Consider the following 15855-nt stretch of genomic DNA (forward strand, 5'->3'; position numbering starts at 1 on the left):
GTTAAGGGGAATGCACGATTATTAGAGTCTTAAAAAAATCAAGGGAGTCTTTCAGCAGATGAATGAAAGAAAGAGGAAGAGAATTAGGAGAAAGTCATGGAACATATAATTATGTGAGTTGATGACAAAGTTGTAAGTATGGCTCAGGGCCAAGTCATCTTGGGCATTGTATTTGAAGGTAATACTTGGATTTATCCTGGCCTCTTCAATATTTCTATAAGGATTGGCTGACAGGATGCCATCAATGTTTTAGGAGGATTAAACTGATTCTGTGTGCAGGACAGGTATGTGTAGGGGGAGGCAGGAGGCAGTCAGAACCACTATAAGCCTGTTGCTGTGCTCATGGTAAGAGCTGGTCAGTGTTGGGACCACGAGGGAAAGGAGGTGATAGTGAGCACAATGAGTACTGATTTTTCACGAGATAAGAGAAGATTGAGAAAGGAGAGAAGGCCAATGAGGAATTGAAGGCTATTGAAGAATGACCACTGGAGATTTAGGTGAGTGTTCTCTGGACACAAAGGAAGACGAGGTGGGAACCCTCAGATGTACAGTAGGAAAAGAGGCAAGGGCTCCTGGAAACTTGCCCCATGGATTGGAACAAATTCTGGACTTGGCGTCAGAATTTCTGGGTTCTAATCCAAATCCTGTAATTAATTCATGTTTTCATGTTCCTAAGGTGCTATAGTAACTCTGGACACTTTAGCATTAAGGGAACCTCTGCTTCTCTTAGCACATCTAAATTTGAAGGGATACCGAGATTTATATGAGGAAGTCTAGCTACTGTCTGAGGCTCACCCTCTGATACTCATCCCTGACACCCATGCCAGGCAATAAAGCACCAAAAAGTTAGATTGGTGGTGGGGGAAGAAGAATAGTGCAGGGGTAGGTTCTGAGCTGTGAGAGGTGAGGGTAGGAATTGAGCCTAGGAGAGAGGAAAAATTAACTAATTCAGTAATGACAAAAGACCCTGAAAGTAACAGGACCATTTGTAACCAATAATTGCCAGTTGTACAGTCCTGGAAAAGGTAACTTTTCTGTGACTCAGTAAATTGGGGATAATTTAACATCTCCTAATGTAAGGCCATAGAGGACAGGTGACACTGAGGAGAGCCAGCTCTAAAGTTTTCTGAAATTCTCAGACCATATGGTAGCCACGGTCTTATAGGGTTGCTGGACGCAATCCTGTCTTTTCCTGAATTTTTGTTGTCTTTAAAATGAATGTTTTAAAATCATACCTTTTTATAGATAACTAATGGTTTTATGACTTATGAGCACCTATCAGCCTCATATTTAAAAGCATGACCATGATAACATATCATTAATTAGAGGAATAGTCATAGGTAAATTTACACCTATAGGGACTCAGTTTCTTGGTTTGTAAAATGAAAAAATGTATGCTATCCAAGAGTCCTCGCAATTCTAAAATTTTTAAAGTATAGAATATAAAATTAGTTTCCTTAAAGCTCCCTTTGTGTCATGATTTCTCAGGCTACAGATGAAGGGATTGATGAGGGGAGTCACCACTGTGAAGATGACAGTAGTCAACACATCTTGTACTGAGTAGGAGGATGAAGGGTGCTTATAGACCCCCAGGATTGCCCCATAGAAGTGAGAGACCACAGTGACATGGGATCCACACGGGGACAAGTTTTTCCTTATTCCATGGCCAGATGGCAACTTCAGTATATTAGAGAAGATGTAATCATATGAAATGATGATACATATAAATTGTGTCATAAATACCAATTCACCCACAGTGAATACCATCAGGTCACTGATAAAGGTATTCAAACAAGAGAGTTTTAGAATAAGATAAGGGTCACAGAAAAAGTGATACACAGCATTGTTGGAACAAAATGTGAGTTGAACCATGAAAAGAGTGTGTAGGAGAGCATGCAGATTTGTACTGACCTGAGATGCAGCCACCAGAAGGACACAGAGTTTGGGCTTCATGATCATGGTGTAGTGGAGTGGGCAACAGATGACAGTATAATCATCATAGGCCATCACACTCAGGAGGAACCCATCCATGTTGATGAAAATGATGAAGAAGTAGATCTGGGTCATACATTCCATGTAGGAGATAGACTTGTTTCCCAGTATGTGATTCACCAGCATCGTGGGGATTGTGACTGATGAAAAGCAGATGTTAACACAGGAGAGGTTGGCCAAGAAGAAGTACATGGGTGTTTGGAGATGTCACAGCTGATAGCCAAAACAATGAGAAAGTTCCCAATGAGGGTGACCAGGTACATCCACAAGAACAGCCCAAAGAGAACCTCCTCCTACTCTGACTGCCCAGAGAGTCCCAGGAGAATGAATTCTGTGACTCCAGTCTGATTGTTTCTGCCTATTTCTGCAGGGGAGAAAATGTGGTCAAAAGTTAAAGGAAATATTTATTTAATTGGGCTCCATATATTGTTTAGAGATTACAATTTTTTTTTTTTTTTTGCAGTACGAGGACTTCTCACTGTTGTGGCCTCTTCCGTTGCGGAGCACAGGCTCCGGACGCACAGGCTCAGCGGCCATGGCTCACAGGCCTAGCCGCTCTGCGGCATGTGGGATCTTCCCGGACCGGGGCATGAACCCATGTCCCCTGCATCGGCAGGCAGACTCTCAACCACTGCACCACCAGGGAAGCCCTACAATTTGTTAATGGTACCAGATCCAAAATTTATTTCTTAATTAATAACATTTCAAATATAAAAGTAGATGAGATTGATAATGTCATAATTTGAGCAAATTTTTAATGATACTGTTTTGTCATTGAGAATTAATTCATATTAAATAATTCTATGAAAACGAGTTTTAATGAAATAAATAGCTGGTTAATTTCTATAATTTTATTTTGTGTTTAATTATCTTTGATTTCATGCAGCTTAATTCATACTTAACTAACAATTAATGAATATCTGGTATATACAAGTTATTTTCACATACACAATTTCTTTTAATCCATATCATTTATATATATATATATATATATATATATTTTTTTTTTTTTTTTTTTTTTTTTTTTTTGCCGTCTCACATGGCTTGTGAGATCTCAGTTCCCCGGCCAGGTATTGAACCTGGGTCACAGCAGTAAAAACCTGGAATCCTAACGACTAGGCCACCAGGGAACTTCAGTAATCCATCATTCATAAATGAGGACCCTGAGAAGAAGAATCAGAGATGAAGAATCTGGAATTCAGAGAAATTAGGTGATGACAGATTAGATTGAAAGAACGCATACCATTTATAGTCTTGAAACAGCTGAAATGCCCTTTTCTTTATATTCCTCCCTAGTTTTACTTCCAAGTTTCAATTATCAACCATTTATTGAGACTATAACCAAGTGCCAGGCAGTGTCTTCCTGCTTTACATACCTTTCTTACAGATTTGAAATATGTAAATTTAAAAAATAACAAGCTTCATTAAGCAGAAGGGAAGAATGAAGCAATGAGATTTAGCTATTTGTTTAAAGTTGTAAGTTCTTTTACCAGAATAACTTTATACAACTCACTCAAATTCATTCTGGATCTCTCTTATTTTCTCAGGATTATACTACTTCTAGGCATTGAAGGATCTGCCTGGCAGTTTTCCCTCAACCTTGTAACTGGATAGCATCAAAATGTCATTGCAGTAGCTCACAAATATTGGCTTGGATGAGCTAAGCATGCTAGTGAGTTTGCAATGTACTGGATTCTATGAAGAGACTTCTTTTCTCCCTGTGCTTGCCAAAACAGGATCACTGGTATTCGGTATTATTTTTAAAGAGGAAAATGAGATTCATAAAGAAAGTAAAGTCATGGGGCATATCCAAGTGATAATCCCAGCCTTAAGGAATTAATGCAGTCAGGAAGAGTCAGAGTATTTTGAATCTGTAAGAATTCACAGTATTCAAATAGTAAAGAGGAGAGGAGATGGCATTTCAGGGGAGGAGATTTACAGGTTAAATGTCTTGACTGACTGAGATAAAGGATGTCACAGGCTATACTTTTAGGAGAGTGGTTGCAGGATGTATATAGTATGGTGACTATAAATTATCCTAGCATTTTGAGAGTTAAATTAGTAAAACCAATGGAAAATTCTGAGATCTGAAGCCATTTTTCCTACAAATTATATCACAGAATTAAAAGGTAGAAAGGCAGTAGTTGGCAGTACCCAGAGCTATTGAAAGAAGGTACTTCAGGGAAAGGATGTAGAATGTAGAAGTGGGGGGTACAGAGGTTGCATCAAGGAAAAACCAAAACAATATTTGTGCCAACTTTATCATTGTGCTCCAAAGAGTAGATATTGATATTAGGGTCTTAATTATAAGCTATTTCCCGTAATGGAGATGGTAGTAGAAGGTGAAAGTCGTATAGCAGGATGGTGGTAGGGTTTTCCTATTGTCTGGGAACTGGCAAAGGCAAAAACAGGTCTACAGGCTCTAAATAACCCAGACTCTATGTCGAGAGATCTGCCAGCATTAAGGTTAGCCACTTCTTGTCAATGTTTGCTGGGATAGTCCTATCAGGAGTACAATCAACGTTGCCCCCAACCCCCAAGTCAATATGGTAAGAGGGCCTGGTTTCATACTCCCTTGCAAGTCTCTTTAGTTTGTGACTGTCTCTGAGACATCTGATGTTTTGCAGCATTGAGTGTTTGTGTTCCTGGACCTTAAAACTGAGGATGCTTAGTGCCTGGACCCCAGGTCAAGCTGACCCCCTCTGTGGGGTTCCATGTAGCATCCAAGCAACCTCCTTCTGAGACACTTCTGTAATGTGGTCATAGACCAGAATGAAGGTACACAGGGAAGCAACTAATAAAACGGTGGAGATTAAGGGCAGAATAGGAGGGTCTTGAATGTCTGACAGAAGAGTCTCTTTTGTGAGGAAGGAGGGTGGCTCTTGGCTTGGAGCTTTGGCCAGAATTTCGAAGAGCCTGCCATCACTGATCTTAGCACTGCTGCCCTTAGTTAACTCTTTCCTTTCCCACTGCTTAATTTTCTATTTCCACCTTGGAAACATGCTTGCTCTATTCTGTAATGGGCAGTCCATCCTGAAAGAGGAAAGGCTTGTACATGTTAAACCAGGTGATGTTTCCCGTTTGAACTTGGTGAGATGCTGAAGAATTTAGTGTGTGTTTCTCCAAATGTAAATGTATGTGTTTTTGTCTGTGTGAATCTGTCTTTGTTGGAGATCTGTGTCCTCACCTGCTTTCCAAGATTTTCTTACCTGGCTGCTCTGCTGCTGTGAGAGGCTATCATGGGACCCCTGTCTCCATTGGCTCCTTGCTTGACGCTATCATGGGACCCCTGTCTCCACTGGCTCCTTGCTTGACGCTATCATGGGACCCCTGTCTCCACTGGCTCCTTGCTTGACCCTGAATCACGAGAAAGTCACAGCTAGTGGGGGAGTAAGAAAGCTTTTCTCACTGGAGAACACTTAGATCCAGACAGGTGCCTCTAAGGTGGATTCCCCACAGCTCCTCATTAAAGGCACACTTACTAACTGTTCTTTGTTTCTATCCTCTCTGGATACAGATATCTCAGCCTGAGGGGAAATCAGTTTAGTGCTCAGAGTTGTTGCTTCCCATTGCATCAAGTACATCTCATGCCCATGTCACAGACAAAATATACTTGGTCCGTTGCTCTGTGCTCAGAATTAACCTGAAGAAAAATTGTGAAGCCAGTGAAATTGGACCACAGATATTCATGGTAGCTCCATTCTTTATTCTACAGGGACTCCCTTTTGTATAATCCTTAAGTCTTTAGGACTCTGTACTCTTTCTTCTTTCAAATAAAATGTTTGTCAATTTATAGTAAGAAAGTAATGTCTAAGAACAGAACCTAAATTCTGTCTCAATTAATCTCTGTAATAGTTGCTGTGTACCTGACATAGGAAACCAGAGGTACCACTTAGAAATGCTGGCCTGTGGACGGGGGTAGGGAATACTGGGTGTGGGCTATATATGTGGTCATCTAAATAATATCTGTTGGCTATTGAACTTGGGTGTGTATTTTTAAGTTTCTATTTGTGTGCATATACATAGCAAAATTTTTACAAAGTGAGTTTTAAAACCAATTTTTAAAAAAGAAAGAACACAAATATGAAATTGGGCAAAGATGTTTTAGGCAAGTGCAAAAATTAGAGAACATTGGTGGCGTGATTAATTACAGACAAAGCAATAATTAAGTCAACTACAGGGATAAATCACAAAAGAGGAATATTTTATAACAAAGGACAAATTCATAAAACTTAATCACAGTTATGAAATCAAACAAAACAATGTAGCAACTGTTTGCTATAGCAATGTAAGCAATGCATAATAGAGATAGGTTAGGCAAAAGTTTATAAAAATTTTTTAAAGAAGTTGATTGTCTTAATGATGGATTTTAATATACAATTCCCAGAATTTGATAGATCAAGTAGTTAATTTAAAAATATGGCAGAGAGGGAGGGGAAGATGGCAGAAGAGTAAGACGCGGAGATCACCTTCCTCCCCACAGATACACCAGAAATACATCTACACGTGGAGCAACTCTTACAGAAAGTTAAAACATTTACCAGCCTGGAGGGGTGGGATAGGGAGGGTGGGAGGGAGGGAGACGCAAGAGGGAAGAGATACGGGAGCATATGTATATGTATTACTGATTCACTTTGTTATAAAGCAGAAACTAACACACCGTTGTAAAGCAATTATACTCCAATAAAGATGTAAAAAAAAATCACCATTAAAAAAAGACAAAGAAAATCTGAAAAACATAGGTTATTACAGGATCTAAGAGCTGTCAATAAAACTATGCTAATAATGGGAACTCTTCAACCAGGCCTACCCTCTCCAACAGTCATACCACACAATTATCATCTTTTAGTTATAGATTTAAAAGATTGTTTTTTCACTATTTCTTTGTTTCCTGAAGATAGAAAACATTTTGCTTTTAGCTTGCCTTCCTTAAATTTTAAGGAACCCATGAGGCGATTTCAATGGAAAGTATTGCCTCGGGGCATGGCAAATAGTCCTACATTACGCCAAAAACAAAACAAAACAAAACAAAAACCAAATCATCATAAATTAGAGAAAAAAATATAAAAATCTACGTGAAAATAGCCTTAAATGCTCTTATTAATAATAAAGGAATATAAAAACTGAATAAGTCAAGTATTTAATCAATAATTTTTATTTTAAAATTATTTTAGTCAAATAAATATATTAACATAGCTTTAAAAGTTAAACGTCTTTAAATGAGAAAGGTAGTTCCTACCTATCTTTCCACTCCATGATCCAACTTCCCAATATACTTTTATATGTTTCTAAATAATATGCTTATAATGCTATTTTTGTTCATTGATTTACAATACACTGTCTTCCCATTTTGACAGATGATGAGTTAATACCACTTCACCATCCCTTTTCCTCTTCCTCAAATGCTCCAATTATAGGTACATCACAATTTGGAGGTATGTCAATATCTATTATTGACTTTCTGACTCTGTTATACACTGTCAGTGTACTAATCTTTTTTGTTTTTCCTTGCACAACTTTTGAATGTTCCTGAAGTTAATAATTGCCTATTTTTAAAAAATAATTGCATTTTTTTTCATTTGCTTAATTTTTATGTCTCTTTTCTTCCCATATTGTGAAATTAATTTTGGGGGGGGTTGAGTTATAATTGATAGATAATAAACATTACCCATTTAAGTTACACTTCAATGAATTTTAAAATCATGTTGTCATGTAACCACTACCACAATAAGAAACACAACAGTTATATCACCCTAAAAAGTTTTCTTGTTTCCCTTTGTAGTTAGCACCCTCCCATGATCAGGTAATCACTGATCTGCTTTCTTCCACTACACTTTTGTGTTTCCTAGAATTTAATATAAATGGAATCATACAGTATGTGGTCTTTTGTGTTTGAATTCTTTCACTTAGCATAATGCTTTTGAGATTAATCCATGTTGTCAATGTATCACAAATTTGTTGCATTTATTAACATTGTGTTCCTTTTCATTCCTGTGAAGTATATTCCATAGCAAGGAGATCCACAATTTTTATAACCATTCAACAGTTGAGGAAATTGGTTTGTTTCCAGTTTAGAACTATTATGTATAAATATGTATGCATAGCTCTATATAGGTATACAATGTGTATATAATACCACCATGTACATTTCTGTAGAAGTTTGTGTGTGGCCATATGTTTTCATTTTTCTTGGAATGTGATTACTGGGTTTTATGGTAAATGTTTTAACTTTATAAGATACTGCAATACTGTTTTTGCAAAAAATAGCTGTACAGTTTGCATTCCTATCAGCAATATTTGAGAGTTTTAATTGTTACACATCCTTATCAACACTGGGTATTGTTAGTCTTTTTAACATAAACTATTCTACTGAATGTATAATAATATGTCATTGTGGGTTTAATTTGCATTTTCCTGTTAACTAGTGATGTTGAGCATATTATACTTATCATCTATTCATATATCTTCTTTTGTGAAGTTATGTTGATATATTTTCCCCATTTTTAATGGGTTGTTTGCGGAGTTTTATTGAGTTGTTTTTCTTCTCATTTTTCAGTTGTAAGTTTGTTTTCTTTCTGGACTCAATTGTAAATTTTGCAAATATTTTCTCCCAGTTTCTGGTTTGCTTTTAATTTTCTTATGCCTTATGAAGGGAAAAAAATTAATTTTAATGTTCATCTTATCACTCTTTCCCTTTAAAGTTATGCTTTTTATGTCCTATTCATGAAATCTTTGCCTAAGTCAGTGTAACAAATATTTTGTACCATGTTTTCTTCCAGTAGTTTAATAGAATTTTGTCTTTAACTCTGATTCATTTCCGTGAGTGAATATGATGTGAGGTAAAAAATAGAGTTAGTTTTTATTATACTGATAACCAGCTGTTCCAGCATCACCTGCTAAAAAGATTTCTGTTTCCATATTGAATTATACTTGCACCTTTGTTGAAATTCAATTCTATTTCTGGAGTTTCTGTGTGTTCCATTCATTTCTATGTTTTTCTAACGCCAATACCATACTGTCATGATTATTGAATCTTTCTGTTAAATGTTGAAATCAATAATGTAAGTGATCTGAACTTGATCTTCATTTTCAAGGTTTTATGTTATTTTAGGTCCTTTGCTTTTCATTATAAACCTTTAAATCAGCTTGTTGATTTCTTTAAAATTGTTAAGATTTTGATTGGGTTGTATTGAATCTGTTGATTAATTTGGGGAGGATTAAATTCTAATCTTGTATTGCTAACATATAGAAACAGAGTTGATTTTGCGTATTTACCTTGTACTCTGAAATTAGCTTATTAATTCTAGGAATGTTTCTGTAGATTCCATTGTATTTTCTATGTACTTAAACACGTACACTAAAGCAAGAGTCAGCAAATTTTTACTGTAAAATGCCAGTTACTGAGTACTCTAAGATGTTGCAATGTCACCTCTCGCATTGTAGAAGGAGAGCAGCCATAGATATGAAAAGAATGATGATGGCTATGTTCTAAAGAACTTGTTAAAAAAAAGAAAAAACAAGGCAGAGGGCTGGATTTTGCTTATAGGCTGTGCTTTGCCAACTTTTGTTCTTGGGTTTTGCAGAAATGAAATAACATGTACACTTTTGTCTGGCTTCTTTAATTTAGCATAATTGTTTTGAGATTCATCCATGCTGTAGCTGTAGTTTATTCCTTTTTATTGCTGGTAATATTCCATTTCACGGCTATACCACAACTGCTCATACAAGCTCCTGTCTATGAAGACTTGTGTCGTCTCTTAGAAATAAAGCTGCTAGCAACATTCAACTACAAGACTTGGTATGGATCGATGCTTTTTCTTCTCTTGGATTAATTAGCTAGAAGAGGAAAGTCTGGATCATTTTAAGAAATTAACATTTTTAAGAAACTGCCAAACTCTTTTCCAAGGTGGCTGTATTGCATATATTTCTTGGTGAATTGTCTGTTCAAATTTTTTGCATTTTAAAAAATTACATTGTTTGTCTTTACATTCTTGAATTTGTATATTGGGCATAGTTATCATTTATCAGATATATGAATTAGCAGATAAATGTTCTTATTAGATATATGATTTGCAAATATTTTCTTACAGTATGTAACTTGTCTTTTAATTCATTATCAGTGTATTTTGAAGAGCAGAAGTTCTTAACTTTGATGTTCAATTTACCTGTTTGTTCATTTATATAAGGTCTTTTGGTGTCATAGCTAAGACATATTTATGTAATCCAAGTTCCCAAAGATTTTTTTTTTTTTTTTTTTTTTTTTGCAGTATGCGGACCTCTCACTGTTGTGGCCTCTCCCGTTGCGGAGCACAGGCTCAGGACGCGCAGACTCAGCGGCCATGGCTCATGGGCCCAACCTCTCTGCAGCATGCGGTTCAGTATTCACTAATTCAGTGTTTATCGTGACTTTATGGAACAAAACTACTTATATAAAGAGAATTGACTATTATTATCCCTTGATGATAAAGCTGAGGAGCAGATAAAAAGTAATGAGCCCGGTTTCATATAGTTAGTAAGTGGTATAGCTGATATTTGAACCCAGGGCAGCCTGGCTTCAGAACCTGTATTCTTCCCCACCACACCATCCTGACTCTTGTAGGGTGAGAGAACCCTGGGTATCAGGCTTCCTTGGAGGTCAGGGTTGGGAGTGGGAATCAGGATGCCCTGGAAAACAAACTCCTCCTCAGCCTCCTAGGAAATAATGGTATCTTGGGATGTCAAGTCAAACCTGTAGTGTCTCAATGTCTTGGGGAGCAGGGTTGTAGGTCAGAGTTTCTTTGTAATATCAGAGTGTCCTGGGATCATCAGGCTGTTTTGGATGGCTGGTCAGAGTTCCCTTATAGGGTTAGGCTATTTTCAGGCAGCAAGAGTATTGGAATTCAGTGTGTGCTTGTGGATCCAAGTTGACTACTTGAATCTTGGGAGGCAGAGCTGTCATGCAGCTCGGGTTTCTCTAGGAGGTCACAGTATACCCTGGGGTAGGGGGAGAGGGGTTGGCATTTGAATCAGTGCTTCTCGACTTTTATGTTGTTATGACCTGAATGTTTGTGTCTCCCTACCACTTCATATGTTGAGTCCTAACCTCAATGTGATGCAATGATATTTGGAGGTGGGGCCTTTGGGAGGTGATTAGGGTTAAGTGAGATCATGAGGGTGAGGCCCCAAGATGAGAGTAGTGTCTTTATAAGAATAGAAAAGAGACCAGGACTGAGTTCTCTTTCTGTCTTGTGAAGACACAGAAGGTGGCTGTCTAACCCAGGAAAAGGCTCTCAGAAACTGAATCAACTGACATCTTAATCATGGACTTCTCAGCCTGCTGAACTGTGAGAAATAGATATCTGTTGTTTTAGCCACCTTGCCTTTGGTATTTTGTTATGGCAGCCAGAGCTGATGAAGACAAGTGTACAGTCAGTTTTCTTTGGGATCTTGTTACAGTGAATATGCTGATTCAGTAGGACTGAAGTGGGGCCTCAAATTTTGCATTTCTAACAAGCTCTCATGTGTTACTTATACTTCTGATCCATGGCTTTCCTCAGGATCCTGGAAGATTACCATGTTTTTCTGTCTTAAATTGTTCTTTTAAAGGATGTGTGTGAAGGATTATCATAACCTTGGGGATCAGACAGTCTTATGAGTACAGTGTGTTCCAAGGGGATTAGGGTGCCCTCATTGATTCAGTCTATTCTGACACTTCAGAACTTCATGGCGGGGGACAGGGATAATCTCCTAGTTGAGGTTGAATGCTCTAGGTTTCAGTGTGTCCTAAAGGACCCTAGAGTCCTAGGGTATTGTGCTGTCTTTAAAGGGTCAGGATGTCCCAAGGATGTCAGAATGTACTTCTTAGATCTAAGTAATCTCAAGAAGCAGAGTACTGCATGTATCAGGGTGTCCTGACTGCTCAAGGACGCTGGGTATGTCAGGGTTTCCTTGAAGAATCAGGTGGTCAGGATGTCATGGGAATCTCAGTCTTCTGCAGAGTCCTGAGGTCCAGGGAGATCAGGATGCACCTGGAATACAGATGCTCTTGAGGTAAGTGCTCTCTGAATAGCTGGGTGACCTTGGAAGGTCATGGAGTCCTGGGGGATTCTGGGTGAATGAGAAGGTGACATTTTGGAGAGGAAAGCAGAAAGTACTTGAGAACTGTGGTGTCCAGGAGACTCATCCTATGGTTCAGGTTGTCCTGACGGGGTGTCCAGTGTATTCTGAGAATCAGGATATCTATGAGGGGCCAGAATGTACTTGTGTTTTTTAGTTTTTTAGTTTCCTGGAAAGAAGTTTTTGGGAATCACCCACATACCGAGACACAAGGCAGGCCCTACTCCTGGTCTCCATTTGCACACCCTCTCCTTCTCCTCTCATGATGAGGTTCTGAGGAGGGGTCTCAAGAGGAATGTATTTTCTCTTCCTTCCCCTGCCTGCTCCCAGGAGGCGATTTAACAGGACAAAAGAATTTGGTCCTCTGGGAATATGAGCTCTTGGCCCCAGTCCCTGGACCCTCCAACAGAGCACCTTCCTTCATCCGGCTTGTGATCCTCCCCTGATGATGAGGGCTCTGGTGACCAGGCAATGATTGGATGGGCCCACAGGGGTGAGGAACAGGTCACTCCTCCAAGGCTCAGGGAGAAAGAGTTAGTGTGGGATTGCAAGCTGGGAAAGTAGGCAGCTGAGAGCAAAAGGAGAGAACAGCATCCCAGAGAGAAGGGGCAGGGGGAGAAAAGTGGAGACTAAGAGAAACAGGGTGAGGACAAGGCAGAATGAGATGATAAGCAAAGGAATGGGGAATTAGAAATAGAAATAAAAGTTAGAAAAAAGGAGAGAGGGGGAAAAAGTTCTATCTATAGCTACACAGGGAGAGAGATTCAGAGAGAGGTATAGACAGGGGGAAAACAGTGATATACAAGGCATAGAGGGGAACAGAACCAGAGAAAGACTGATCCAAAATCAGAGACTCAGGGACACGAGACTGGGCTGTCTTTGGTCTTTGTTGTGAGCCATGGATGCAGAAGGGAAGAGTGAGCAGGGTAAACAAAAGAAGGGGCGAGTTTGCAGCAGTCTCTGGCCCGAGGGCTACGCAGCCGTTGGGACTTCGACCTCCACGGTGGGTGAGTGAATCTCTGGGGTGGTCCTGAGGAAGCAGCAGGTGTGCATTCTCCATGCCCAGGCTCCATGGGCCAATGGTTCGCCACGAGGAGAGTGAAGAGGAGAAATAAAAAAACAGAATCCTAGAATGTTTAAAACAAGGGAGTCTTAGAATACATGGGGTGATACAACTCCTTTGCTTTACAGAGTGGCACACTGAGGCCCTGACTGATGAGGAAGGGGCAGAGGCAGAGCTGAAATCTGTCTCCTCACTCCTGACCTCAGTTTGCCCACTGCACTGTTTTCTCCAAGGAAGAGATTTGGAGGGTCCAGGGCTTTGGATCCGAGGAGAGCAGGGGGCTAAGGTGGTCAGTGAGCACTGGGTAGGGACTACTCACTGGGTCCCCATGGGGATGGGATCCTCCAGATATCTTTTCTCTGTGTGTGCCTCCCAGGTGTTTCCTTTTGCTCCTGTTCTCTATTCCCTAGCTGGCTCTCAGACTAATTAGTGTGGGGGCTTAGTGAGCCTGTAGGGAGAAGAGGCAAGCCTTTCCCACGAGCTCAGGTTCCTGCAGCCTGGTGGCCAGGCCAGGACTGGGATAGGGGAGAAGATGAAATGTATGTGTGAGGAGGGTGTGTCTGAGTAGAAGAGTGAGGAATGTTTCATCTTCCCAGGTAGAGGGAATAGGACAATGGGAACAATATAAAGGTTTAAGTTGCATGTGAACCATGAGAGCAGGGAGCAACTAATAGGGGTCTTAGACAGAGACCTGGGCAGTTTGTTAGGTTGTCAGAGTGAATAGGAGGTCCACAGGGTGAGACCCAAGAAGGTGGTATGTGTGCTGAGAGAGGTGAAAGGCTATGGAGGGGCATGCCTTACATGGGGATGCATCCGGGGGTGTGTAATAGGTAGTGGGCACAAGGTGCAGAAGTGAGGCAGAGGGAGCGTGAGTGCTCAGGACAAGTGAGTCTGAGGGGCGGACTTCATGTCGAGAGGGCAGCATGGGTTAGGGGACTCAGAAGTGAAGCAGGGCCAAGGCTGAGCTGGATTCAGCTAATTCTGAAAGCTGAAGAATTTCTGGTCAGGGCAGAGTGTATGAGCAACACACTGGGTACTAGTAGAATCTGGGGGTTCCAGCATATGTGGTCTGGGATGGATGGGTGGTCCATGCGGCAGCAAACTCTCCCTCCCCCCTCCTTCTCAGACATGAGCACTCAGCCCTACAGGAACCTCTCTGGTGTAAGAGTGGGGAGACCAAGTCTTTGCTCGCAAGGAGAACAGAGGGGTCGCCCACACTCCCGGCGCCGCCACCGCACCACCTTCAGTCCAGCGCACTTGGAACAGCTGGAGTCAGCTTTTGGGAGGGACCAGTACCCTGACATTTGGGCCCGAGAAGGCCTCGCCCGGGACACAGGCCTCAGCGAGGCCAGAATCCAGGTGATGGCCCAGGATCCTCCCCTTACCATCCCCTGAAGAAATGCAGATTCGGTGATTGGCAACTACTGGGGCATAAATTCTCAGGGCACTATAACCCTAACCCAAATGTTCACCAGAACAGAGTCTTACCCAAGAGTCAGCATAACCTCATCTACATCAGGAATGTCACTTGAGTTTAACCTTGGAGCTAACCTAATCTAACTTGAATTTCAATATCAAACCCCAACCGTAACAGTGATGTGAACTCCAACAGAAATTCAATCCTAACTATTCACACACGTATGCAACCTTGTCCCTAACCATGGCCTTGAAACTCAACCTGATGCTCAATTCTAACCATAGAGTTAGTTAATCTTAAGAATAAACTGTACCCTAAATCTAACCTGGTCTGTAACAATTAAACTCATCCATAGTCTTAGTCTCTAATAAGCCTAGCGGAAATTTCCCATTCTCTGTGGAGGTGAAATGCCACTGTGTCATGTTTATCTCTTTCTTTTTACAAGTTGACATTTCTTACTCACCCAAAGTTGTAGCAGGGCAAATTTAGACATGGAATGGGGGAATGGTGTGGGTCTTGCTTTGTCACTAGTCCTGGTTCAACTATGCCTTCTGCAAGAGCTTTACTTCCTCTGGGGATGTGGGGGAGTCTTATGCCCTATACGTCTGTAGCCGCATATGACAATGCCACCTATTTGAGAGAGAGGCTCTGATGTGGCTATTCTCCCTCCTCAGGTCTGGTTCCAGAACCGCAGAGCTAAGCAGAGGAAACAAGAGAGGTCACTGCTCCAGCCACTGGCCCATCTGTCTCCTGCCACCTTCTCCGGTTTCTTGCCTGAGCGCCCTGCTTGCCCCTACTCCTACCCAACACCACCTCCCTCAATGACCTGCTTCCCTCACCCCTACAACCATGCCCTTCCCTCCCAGCCCTCTAGTGGTGGTTCCTTTGCTCGACCCCACCAGTCTGAAGACTGGTACCCCACCCTGCACCCAACTCCTGCTGGTCATCTGCCCTGCCCTCCACCCCCACCCATGCTTCCCCTCAGCCTTGAGCCACCAAAGTCCTGGAACTAAAGTTAAACAAGTACTGATAAGGTAATTTCCCAGCCTGTGGCCCTCACAAAACAGAGAAAACTGGGTGGTTTCCTTTCCTTCTAAGGGTGAAGTAGAAATATGGTGAGGGACAGCTCAGAGACTGGGAATGTTAAAATGGGAGCTCATGATGAAGGCTCACTGTGCTGATTAACTGAGTGAATTTAAGGAGGTGAAACTACTGGAAGATATAGGTAAAAAGCCCCAGTGGAGGTGACTGGTGGAAAAGTGGCATTGAGGGAAGCAGTGGTTGCTGC

General features: G+C 40.9%; 2 protein-coding genes across 2 annotated transcripts; one reads left to right on the top strand and one right to left on the bottom strand.

The window, feature by feature from the left end:
* Positions 1–1428: 1428 nt before the first annotated feature.
* Positions 1429–3515, bottom strand: LOC307184929 (olfactory receptor 1f45-like; the record flags this gene model as incomplete). The annotated part of the gene is given in 4 exon segments (XM_079918678.1): positions 1429–2187; positions 2190–2285; positions 2289–2356; positions 3506–3515. Coding segments are annotated over 4 exon segments (933 nt in total).
* A 9470-nt stretch (positions 3516–12985) lies between these two features.
* Positions 12986–15580, top strand: PROP1 (PROP paired-like homeobox 1; the record flags this gene model as incomplete). Its single annotated transcript, XM_079917033.1, has 3 exons — positions 12986–13094; positions 14277–14509; positions 15242–15580. 3 exons carry the CDS (start codon positions 12986–12988, stop codon positions 15578–15580), a joined length of 681 nt encoding a protein of 226 aa, XP_079773159.1.
* Between the last annotated feature and the right edge of the window lie 275 nt (positions 15581–15855).

This window comes from Stenella coeruleoalba, assembly GCF_951394435.1.
Source record: "Stenella coeruleoalba genome assembly, chromosome: 3".
In the NCBI taxonomy this organism is placed as follows: domain Eukaryota; kingdom Metazoa; phylum Chordata; class Mammalia; order Artiodactyla; family Delphinidae; genus Stenella; species Stenella coeruleoalba.